The sequence below is a fragment of the Nesoenas mayeri genome (genome assembly GCF_963082525.1).
Source record: "Nesoenas mayeri genome assembly, chromosome: 2".
Taxonomy (NCBI): domain Eukaryota; kingdom Metazoa; phylum Chordata; class Aves; order Columbiformes; family Columbidae; genus Nesoenas; species Nesoenas mayeri.
The window spans coordinates 133367116-133379164 of NC_137543.1; the positions used below are offsets into that span (position 1 = coordinate 133367116).

The window sequence follows — 12049 nt, forward strand, 5'->3', positions numbered from 1 at the left end:
ACTGAAAAGTCATACATTTTTACAAAGGATGGTATGGTATAGCCATAGTCATCTGATAACTCCACACAGAAACTTTTTGAATAATGGCAGTGAACGTTTGAAGCTGGTTTTCTGCTTCAACATAAGATGCCTTTATTTGTATTCTCCTTATACACTTTAAAATGAAAGCGTAACGCTCTATAGAGATTTGTATTTCTGGCTCTTGCATGCTTAAGACCTCTAATTAAAGAACTAATAAGATCACTTGATATAGGACTCGAGTACTTATTAGGTGACTCAGGAGCCCAAGAAAGCACAATCCCGAATATTCAGATTTGATTATGAAGCTCATGGCAAACACTTTGCCGTGCCATTACAACTTTGCTACTGCGTTCTTTTATTTTTTTTTTCTTCTTCTTCACATTTTGGAGCTTCTCCTACCTCTCCCCCCAAAAAGTGCTATTTGACTCCGTCTCTTACTTCTCTTGGAAACTCAATCTTTTCTCCCTCCCCCTCGCACCCTCTCACTTTCTTCATTGTGCTTCACTTATTTCACTTTTTTTTTTTTTTTTTTTTTTAATCCTGTGCGAGAAATCCTGTGCGGCCATCCCCTAGAATTAAAAAAACAAAAACAAAAACAAAAACAACAACATTTTGCAACGGCTTTGGTTTGGGACTGCCCCGGCCCCTTCGCAGCTGTGGCGGTGTCAGAGCTCCGGCGACGGCGGCCCTTGCCAGACGGCTCCTGCCATTCCTGCCCCCGCCCGGCCCCGGCCCTATCACCCCCGACGACGTCCCGGCCCCGCGGCAGCGGCGGGCGGGGTGACAGCGGCAGGTTGGAGATGCGCAGAGGGGAGAGGTGCCGTGCGGGGCGCAGCGGCCGCCGGGGGAGCCGCCCCGCCGCTCCCAGCGCTCCCACCTGGGGCCGCCCGCGCCCGGCCCCGCCGCCCGCCCCCGCAACCCACGTCGGGGAGACGGGACAGGGCCGGCGGGGACGCGACGCACCGCGCCGGTCACTCTGTGGCTTCGTGGCACTCGCTGTTTCTCGGGGACACCACCAGCCCTGTTGCTCGTAGCCCGGCGAGTTAGCAAAGCCAAGAGGGGTTCAGCCATTGAGTTTTCTTTGTACTCCTCTCTTTTAATATTAGAGCACATATTGAAACGATAAACACAATGAAAAGCACAAAATATTTCATCAGTGTTGTAACTATATATTTCCTTTATTCTGAAGAAATATCAAGTTTTGAACAGTGCACAGAGGCAGCAACTTCTGCTTTGGACGACACTCTGTTTTTAAAGACCGCATCGTTACAGTTAAATCTAAAGACAATTTTTAAAAAGCATTAGATGTCAAAAAAGGGGGGGAAATCTTACCGTCGAAAGACTGCTGCAGGTTCCAGCTCAGTCTGAAACTGCAGGGAAAAGTGGAGCAGCTGCTGAACAAAAGTTTTAGATTTTTTTTTTTTTTTTAGAAAGTCTGCAAAACTAATTTCCCACAAAATAGGACTCAATTTCCGTTTAAGAAACTAGCTCTTGCAAATCTCATACAATTCCTGATTTTTTCCAATACCAGTTGAAATTCATTTTATCTTTCGCACATGGACCCAAGAATTTAGACTTAAATTGCAGGAGCACAATGGTTTTCCCTTTTTTTTTTTTCTAGATTTTGATTTGGGGGAGGAAGGTAGAGCGAGGAGGAAGGGCTAAGAAACAAAACGTTCCCGCAGTGGGCACCTCTTTGGTTGGTGGTCAATAAATGGGTTATGCTAATTTAAACCAGTTAACAGTCACCTTCGTGGCTACTGTTAATTCCACACATGTTAAAAAAAAAAAACAAACCAAAACAAAAACCCAAAAAAAAAACCCCAAAAAGCCAAAAAAGACAAGTCCAGACTCTCTAGGTTGTCTATCCAGAGCCACTAAAGACGTCAACGAAGAAAATGAAGATACGGGGAATAAAAATTATGCGAATTCTTGTTTGAAAGGGGCAGGAGGCAGGAAGGGAAACTTGACTTTCTCCCACCAGATTTGATTGCCCGGCCAGCGCCGCTGCTTTCGTTACAGAACCAACCCCTGATGCTGGGGCATGGCGTGAGGTGCGTGTGGGCAGCCGGGGCAGCGCGGCGGCTCATCCGGGAGCCGGGGCGCTGGGTGCGGGCGAAGCGGCTGAACGCTCCGCACCCGCGGCCGCCCTGCGCTCCTGGGCACGGGGGATGGCGGCGGCCGGCCCTGGCCAGCGCAGCCCCTCACGCCGCCACGGACGCCTGCGCGCTGGGCCGCGCTGCGCCCTCCCACCTGGGCGCTCAGGTGAGGCGCTGCCAAGTGCCCGCCACCCTCCGGGGGAAAAGGGCCCTGGTAGCCCCCGCACCCCCTCTTGACACCCCAGACTCAATCCCAGGGTTTCGTTTCACGTCTTTATTGCTCTCCCTTGCCCGCGCTCCGGGGGGCGGTGGCACCCGGAGCGGCCCCGCAAGCCCCGACGGCGCGGTGATGGCCCTGCGGGGCCGCGCCACTGCGGGGGCATCGCCGCCTCTCGCCCTCTGCCCCCCGTCGATTTCCCCGACGGGGCGCGGGCGGCCTTGCCGGCCCCGGGGCAGCCCCACCGGACGCCGCGGTGGGGGGGCGTGCTCCCCGCGGCCCGCCCGGGGACTGTGAGAGGCGGGCTGCGCCCCCGCGGAGCCGACCCCCCCGCCGCTACCGCGGGCGCCCGGGGCGCGCAGCGCTGCCGCCCGCTGACGGAGCGGCTCAGAGCGGGGACGGCGCTGGCGTTTTGGAGGGAGTTCGCATGTGGTCAGTGCTGTGTTGCTAAGCCAGCCCCCAGCTCACATTACACACTACTGTATTTATAACCTCTCGGAGCTGTTTCCCCCTTCAAGCAGTTCTCTGGGACCACCTTCTATTGGCTTCAACCTCTCCCACTTCTTGACATCTGAGCAGCTCTGAGAAAGGCTCATCTAGGTCCGAGTGTTTATGCAGCGGAGACTGGCCACTAGGGCTAAAGACCTGGATTATCTGAGCTCAGCTGCCTGCTGCAAAGTCTGTCGTTGCCTTTTTGGAAAAAAAAATCCCAACCCCGACCTGTTTACAGTGAAAGTTGACAAAGGGTGGTGAAGTTGGATCCTTCCTAAACTCTCCTGCCTGGAACCTGAGACTTGCATGCCATGGATCACACACTCTTTGGCTGCCTGCGCAGCCCCCATGCCACTGCGCAGAGCTTGCACCCTTTCTCCCAGTCTTCTCTTGCCCTGCATGGAAGATCTGACCACATGTCCTACCCTGATCTGTCTTCTTCTTCTTCCTCTTGCATAATAGCGGGATACCCCAATGAGGAGGGCATGTTTGCCAGCCAGCATCATAGGGGGCACCACCACCATCACCATCACCACCACCACCACCACCAGCAACAGCAGCACCAAGCTTTGCAGACGAACTGGCACATTCCTCAGATGTCGTCTCCTCCCGCCGCGGCCAGGCACAGCCTCTGTCTTCAGCCCGACTCAGGAGGACCCCCGGAGCTGGGCAGCAGCCCCCCCGTCCTGTGTTCAAACTCTTCCAGCTTGGGCACTAACACCCCCACGGGGGCAGCATGCGCGCCAGGGGAATATGGCAGGCAGGCTCTGTCCCCGGTGGAAACAGAGAAGAGGTCCGGCAAAAGGAAAAGCGACAGCTCAGGTAACGGCTCACGCTTGCTCTTGCGGGGCGGGACCCCCGGGCGGAGGGTGTTGGGGGGAGCTGCGCTGCCGGGTCCCGGGTTCCCCGCCGCGGCCGGGCTTGGCTGGGCTGCCCCGGCCCGGCCCCGGCTGCAGATCCGGCCGCCACGCTGCTCTCTCCGCCCGCTGACAGCGGGCTGCCGGGTCGCTCCTTCCCTCAAAACGCACTCTGGGAATCTCCATCATCAAAGCAAGCTTTATTAGAGCTACGGGGGGGGAAATAAAAAGGAAAAATCCAGTACGTGATAGAGCATGAAATCAAGGTGCTGGTGGTGGGGGGGAGAGTTTCCTACCGTCAAGGAGGGAAAAGTTTGTAGTTTTGGTCGAGGATTTTAGCATCTGGTTTGCGCCCCCTCCCCCCTTGCCCGATACGCCACCTCTGCTTCAAAATTCAGAATATAGCGCGCTCCTTTCCCTCCCGCCCCTTCGCCGCGGAGCTGACTGCGGTTCCGAGGCGATTGCACAACGCTTGGAAACGCTGCCTTGGAAGTGGGGATTCGAGAGAGGAGCTGATGCCCTGCTGCCCTGTAGGATAGGGGTGCGCCTGTATCCAGTCCTCAGCGTGGAAGGGGCAAAATTTGGTGTCTGTAAAGCAAACGGGTGAATGGGAGTTTTAGAAAGCTGCTTCACTTCAGTTTGCTGGTGGCAGGGTGGAGGGAAGGAAGCAGCTGTCTGACTTTTAAAATCACTGCAGTTCTTACTTAAAGAAGACCAAAAGCGCATGCAGACCCACAGTCATTCCGGGATGGTGATTTGGCACCGAGTGTGCAAAAACACTTGACATAATTTCTGCTTTTTAAACCGGCAAAGCCTGTCAGAGTCCAACTCTGACAAAAGCCACTCGGCAAAGGCAGCGCAACTGATGGCACTTCCATAAGAACGCACATAAACCAGGGGGTCATCAAAAATATACTGAGACAGGCAGGAGGCACTTGGAAAAGAGAAGTCTCAACAGTTTCAAAACTCAAGAGCAGGCGTAGTGAATTGTTTGTTATCGAGGAAAAGAAAGTGAAAGGCTTTTCCAGATACGAAGTTCACAACTGAAACTGTGATGTCTTTCACTCGAAAAGTTGTGAGCTTGGTGATTAAAACATAACTCTCAAGGATACCATCATTTTCTTAATTGTCCGTTACATTAAGAAGTGTTTAGAGTAATTCAGGAGATGGGTTTAACTGAATTTCATCTTCCATACCTAGTATACAGGCTGAAAATTCTTCCATGATTAAAAGTCGTGTTTACTTGAAACACTGGTAGCAAAATCTAATGTTTCATCTTCATTATATTTTATGAGATAAAAGGAATTCTCTGTTTTCATGAGGTGTATAAGCAGCACTAAAATTTGAGTCCCCATTACTACTGGGAAAATAACAGGATTCCGGTTGGTGTAAGGATTTGTTGCATTTATCAGTCTATTTAGAGCTGAAGGAAAAAAGGAAATCAGTCCCTTTCACTGTCAGGGAAGTATCTGTATCGCTTTCTGTTTATTTCATTTTGCAAAGCATACCAACAAAAAAACAGTGGAGAATATCCCAAATCTTACCCTGCAGTGACTGGAGCCTTCCACTGGATTTAGTGGAAGAGGGTTTGAGCCTTTAGCCGTGGTTACGTTTATCTTGCACTGTACTCCGGACCTCGCTTTCTAAGACTTTCTGAAGAACAAGGCAGGTAACTATTTCCTTCTCCCTTCTCCCAAGAAAAAATAATATGATGTCTGTTCACACAATTGTGAATCTCTCAAACTGAATACAGGCATCTTTTAACAACAACTGGGTAGCTGCTGTACATTTGTTTTTTCTTCTGGTTTTGGTTGTTCTTCAGTTTTGAACTGCACATTTAACCCCACCCCTTTATTAATCCTTAATGCTGGTGCTAGGTATTTAATGCCCTTCTAATGTATGGCAGCAAGAACTATTTTTAAGTTGCTGCATTTCTATGTTTGTCATCCATAATTGTCCCTCATTTGATTAAAAATAATCCCCTTTATTTCTCATTAATGTTTCTTTTTTTTTAAAATGAATTACTGCACTTGAAAGAATTTCATCGATGCCTTTCCCACTTTTTGAAGACATATTCATCACACTTAGAACCACTTCAATAGGCATTTGTGTAAAATCCTAATAGTAAATAACTAAGAAGCAAAGGGAGACTGTTTAAGTTTCAGTGCCAGCATTCTGAGACAATTATTAATGCTCTTGCTTATTTACAGATATATTTTCTCTTCTTAAGCATATCACTTAAAGCCACAGAATGTTCAGCGTTTTCTTGAGCACTGAATCTGTTCCGCACTTCAGAGCTGAATTAACCTTAGGCTACCCCTTTCTTGCACTACTTTGCTTTCGTTTCTGAATGTGTAAGATCAGCAACATTAATTCGTGAAGCTGAATTTATAGATAAAGTAAAACATGAACATTCCTTGTGTCGTTTATCTCCCAAACTAGCAACTGTTACATAGCCATATAGATACTCTGAAAATGTAGCAGCAGAGATAGCCCCATTTTCCTTATTTGTTGTGATGACGGGAGTGTAATTTTTAAAAATTATAAACAAAAATTCAAAGGGCAAGCAAAATCTTGGGCAATGGACTGTGAGTTTGTCCTTGTGCTTGCTTGTGGAATTCACATATTGCAGGGGAAGGGGAGGATAGAAATATTTTGCGCTATGCTCTGTTATACTTTTGTTGGAGATCGAGAAAGCAAGGTGAAATGTGTTTTGTGGTAGTTTTACATATGCTGTTTTCTTTTACCCTAACCCAGGTTTTAAGCAGTTTGTGAAGTTTCCTTTAAAGATACTGAATAAGCTGCTACAGAATAGGGTGAAACTGTCAACTGTTCTTGTTGCAAAGGACTAGGAAATGCTGCTTACTTAGTCATTGGCCCCTGCATGCTACAGCTGCCAGTGTCTCCAGGTTTTGTAGTCGCTCTCTCGTTATCTTCAGAACATTCCTTTCAACCTGCATAGGCCCAGAATTGAGTCAGTGAACTAGCCAGTGAGTTGAGGAGTGATGCACACAAATCTTTAGATGTGACCGTTTTGCGGTGAATCATGGCATCTGCATCCTTGCCTTTATAACTGAGCTCTGCGTATGTCAAGGATGTGGGAGGAAAAAGACGATACTAAATTTGAGGATAGGTTACAAAGAAATGCGCTTACTTTAAAGTGCACTAATGGTCAGAATTATCTATGTGCTAATGAGGTGCGGATGAAAACCATGCTGAGTCTATAAAAAACATATTCCTGGAGCATTTTGTTGCTTTGTGGTATGAGTTATTCTATATGGAATATTTTGGATTTCTCTAATGCCTCCCCTTCTCATTACTTGCCTGTGATTTTTGAGGCCATTTTATTTCTGGTCTTTATAGAGTAGGTTTTGATTCTCAGACGATGCAGAACACGTCAAATGCAAAATTACTACTGCAATTGTTTAGGTTGGCTTACTTAAGCCCAAGTTTTCTTAAAACTTTAGTCAGGAGAAACGCATGTTAATGCTTATATGGAAAGCATAATCTAGGCTTACTGAGACACACAAAAAGAAAGTGAGTTTGGTATCCTTTAGGAAACCTAAAATGCTATGTCAAAAAAAAAAATCAGTACTATGTTGAAAAGGTTGGGGGGACGCTGAGTACTGTTGCGGGAGTTCTTCTAAGCACAAAAACTATTCAAACATTTAATTGTGATAGATAAATATATGTTATAAGTAAATTTTATTCCAGTTTAAGTCTAATGTAATTAAACACATATTAAACACATGCCCCCAAGCATGAGAACTTTTTTTTTTTTTTTTGAAGTTTGACATGGAAAAATGTTTTTGTATGGTGTAGATTTCCTAGGAAAGGCTCGCAGGTAATAACAACTATTCTTATTTTTGGCCATATTTACAATAGTGTCATATAGAAACACTGCTGCTAAACCTACAAAAACATTTCAGGAATCCAGTGTTTCAATAGGTGTCCTGCTGGTTTTTGTTCATTGACAAATCACATGAAAAGAAAACAATACTCTTTTTTTCTAGTGTTTTAACATCTTTTGTAACCTACCTATTCTCAACATGCATGCAGTAAAAATTTATGTCTCCAGGGTATTTATTTTAAGCACATCTAAATATCATAAATCACATGTACTTGTTTGAAATGGTTTCTAAAAAGCAGGTCATTTTGATAAATGATTGTAAATACTGCGAAATCATGGGTTTTGAGGACTTCTGATTGGTTTCTGAAACACATCAGTAAGAAAAATGAGCTGCACACTTGTAGTCAAAAAGAACTGTGTAACGGATTCATCAATATGTCTGTGCTTTTCAGCGTGGTTGTAAACGGAAGCAAGAAAAAAATACATAATAATGCATAGTTTTTCTGGAAAGAGTTAATTTGTTTGGTATGCAGTATTAAAGCATCACTTACCATTAAAAAGACCCCACTGCCAACAAAAAAACAAAACAGAACAAAGCACTCTGTAGATTTCAGAAAAGAAACATGTTCCAAATCCTGTGAATAATAATAATAGTTTTAGGAGAAAACTTCTAATGCTGATTGTTTAGCAAACGTTGGGCTACATAGTGGGCCACTTGCTGGATTGTGTAATAGATGAAAATTTGCTATGCATTCACTTTTGCTTTCAGGAACTTTTCTAGGACTGTAAGTTTTTTAAACACAATTTTACTGATAAATTCTTGGAATTCTTTGCCCATAGCCAAAGAGCAATTTTGTGTGGACAAAAATAACTATGACTTCTAATTATCTATTTCTGTCTGTTGATATATATATAATTCAGTAGGTTTTAAACTTCTTTCCCCTCAACCTGCACTTTTAGAAATGTCGGGGTCTCAATCCAGATTTTCGCTGGAGCAGAAATGGTTTTGTGAGAAGGTCTATTGACTCTAGTGGAAGTAGTGAAGTGCTCAAGGTTTTGTAAGCCGTTAGAGCTGAATTTTGTTATTCTGTTTTAAATCTTTGGCAAAGAAATGTAATTGCATGTTATTCTTTTATTATTTGGTATTAAGCATTATCAAGGATCCCCATCTTGAAAGAAAAGTCACTGAGGGGTCTGCATGAGGAAGGAGTATGGCACTAGAACCAAATGCAGAAGGAGATATGGATACATGGGGATTAAAGATGCAAACATTCTGGCAATATCTGGAGAAAGTTTCACTAAAACTTGAAAAAAAAAAACATGGTTGTAGTTACCTTTCAGGATTTTTAAATCGCTGCTGTGTGGTAGGGAAAGAAAAATGCTATAAAATTCCTGCAGATACTTATTGATAAAACTTTAGGGTTCCCTGATTGTTTGAGCATTGCCGGTTCAGCATCACATGTATAAATTTAATTTTAGTTTCATTGGTTTTAACATCCTATGATAAAATTTCTCCTTAACATATCTAGCATAACTTCTCTGGTATTTTGTATAAGTAATCAGATTTTGGATTTTTTTTTTTTTTTTGGTCAGACTTGTTGCCCTTTTTAGACATGCTCTTTATTTAATAAGTGCTTTTTAGTTAAGCCTGTTAATCTGCATGTAGTTTTCTGTTCAGAAATACTCATTCTTTAGTGAAGTGATGACGCAACGTGCTCTATCTTTGAGGTCCTCAAGAGTAGGATTGAGTTCTGTGTCTTGAAATTCAAGGAAAGGTGACAACATTATCTTTGCTGCTGTCTGCTGATAATCTGATATTGCTCACTGCATTATTACTTTCAGCAAACACAAGTTACACGGCAGTATGAATGGTCACTGTAGCATGTTTCTTTCAATATCAAAATGTATTCTACCAAGCAGTTTTGCTAGTCTCCAGAAAGGAAGCAAAATAAATTGGTTTCATGAGCTAGAAAGAGCAAAGTTTAAACCCATCAGAAAAATGTAGTTATGGTGGGGTTGAGTTCAATCCTTATTTTTGCTGTTATCCCGTGTCCTTGTTCTAATACACTTAAGAATGCAACTTGAAAGGAAAGTCATATTTTTAAAATATAAATACTCGCATATGCCGCTAATAACGTTACTAACAAAGTGTGGTGTTAAAGAAGTTTGATGAAGAGTGCTTGAGGCTACTTTGTTACATCAGTGCACAGCTGGGCACTGAAACCAGCCTGCTCATCTGTGTCGAGCCTGTGCCCAATCCCATTGTGTCTGTTTCCCCAACCTATACAATGGCAATACCAGTGCTTTCCTTCAATTTGTGAAGTCCTACAAGCTTTTATTTAATGAAAAGCTTTGCATGTGTGTGTGCATGCATGCTTTTTTTAGTAGGCTTTAAAGACTTTCAGATCTGCATCACCATTTCTCGAGTGTTGCTGGTGGTGGGGTAGGAGTGAGATGATGCACAGCTACCCTGCAGAAAAAGCCTTCCTCCCGTTTCTCGGTGGGGCAATACCATCACCTTCACCAGCATCGGCTTGTGTGGCTGTATAGGTGTGAAGAGCAAGAAGTCGTTTGACTTCTGGGGTGAGTGTCTGGAGTCACTGATGGCTGTTGTATTTCTATTGTGTGTTATTAGAGTTTGAATTCAGAAATAGCCTGATGTGTTGACTGCACATGGTCTAGTCTTGTATGTGTTTTAATCACTAAAAAAAAATATTAAAATAAATGGCTTATAAACATACATGCTAATGACGTTTCACCTGAAAGGTATTGACAACAGAACTCACAGTGATTTTTTGTAGTACCAGATCTTAAAGTGTGCGCTCTTACTATGAATGTGGCTTAGCCTGAGACGGGGAAACAGACCATTTAGCCGTGCTAGTGCTTATGCGTTTTGCGATACACTGTCACACATGCTTCTAGGGGCAAACAGAGCAAAGGAATGCTTGTTTAAAAAGTCACTGCTGCCATTGTTCTCAGATTTCTATCATTTGTTGTCCTTATTATTTATTAATATATATTACAAAATATATGTCCTTTGATGAATTTACCTAAACCATATCCATCTAAAATAACCTTTTAATAGACAATAATTCAAATCACATTGGTGTTATTTAATCTCTGCTGATTTTATATATATATCTGTAATATCACTACTGCAGAGTTGCATCACTATATCCTAGCATTCGCTGAGTGATGCAAAGTGGAAAAAAAAATCATTAATATAATGGGATATAGTAGTAGACAGTTCACTGTCATAAATGAAAAGTGGCTTCTGACGTCTTTTACTAAATATTATAAATAGACAACTTAGACTGTCAAAATTCTACTTATTTACATCAATGATATAAAAGGTGTAATAATCATTGTAGATTGGGGAGGATGTCCTTCATTTTGAGATCTTGGACCTACAGAAGATAGTAACATACCTCCTATTTGGAATGTGAGTTTATTTTCTGTATGGAATTGTGAATTTTACAAATAATTTTGGGGCTAGGTTACTTGACTGGAAGTTATGCATGTTACTAAATAGGCATGTGATTACACCTCAAAAGAAAAATCAGAAATCACATTTGGAAATTAACTACTGAATATTTTGTTGTTTAATGATGAATGTAATCATTCAATACAATGCAGTCTGAAATCACTGGAGCTTCTTGCTCAATATAAAAGAAAAAAGCAGCCTGAACTGTGCATTGAAAATTATCTGGGCTGAATAAACTTTGCGGTAGTGGGAAAAGGGGCCCTTAAAATACTTAAACAGAAGAAAACATACATGAAAACTTAACAGTCATTTGAAAGAAAAATTATTTTGTGCTTGGACCTGTGTTTCCTTTTATCTTTTTTTTTTTTCAATAAATGAAACAAAATAATTGACCAAACAGCAGAAGAAACAAGTCTCAAAGGAATGAGTCAAATCTTTCATTTATGATGGAAGAGCATAGTTTTACTAAACCAATAAAATCTAGTGGATTATGAAACCCTAACTGGAAGCCAAGTAATCTTTTTTTCTTTTTTTTTTATGAAGCGGCTTCTTGGACTAGAGAAAATTGGTTGATTGAACATTATTTTATAGCAAATAGGATATGAAAAACTAAAACTGAAACAGATTACCACAGGCTTTTAAAAGTCCTTCTTCCTTCTGCATTCTCTCAGATCTCTAATAGCTATTTTTTATTTTTAGCAAGTGTTCCTGAACAAAAACTGCCTTACATGAACTCTGTTAGCTGCACTTCAGTAGCCTCTGCCACCATTCTGAGTTTTAATTCTTAGACTGTGATCCTACGATGATGCCAGTATGCATTTACTTTTGTATGTTGGGAGATGAATAAAATCTCGGATATGCTAAGTCGAAACTATTGAGTGGGGCCAGGACTTCACAGCAGAAGTAGTCGTATTACTTTGATATAAACACACCTGAAGTTAAGTGTATGTTTACACATTTTGGTGAATTGGGGGCATTAGTCATTTGTATTTACCAAGAAGAAAAAACTGTTTCCCAATTTGGTCGTTC

General features: G+C 42.9%; 1 protein-coding gene across 1 annotated transcript in view; it reads left to right on the forward strand.

Annotated features, from left to right (window-relative positions):
* Positions 1–3140: 3140 nt before the first annotated feature.
* MEOX2 (mesenchyme homeobox 2) overlaps positions 3141–12049 on the forward strand; it is a gene marked incomplete at both ends in the record, with an annotated part of 53229 nt that continues 44320 nt past the window's right edge. Inside the window, one exon of the mRNA XM_080339288.1 lies at positions 3141–3651. Within this exon, the coding sequence (XP_080195414.1) occupies positions 3141–3651 (511 nt within the window). The remainder of the gene's footprint in view (positions 3652–12049) is intronic.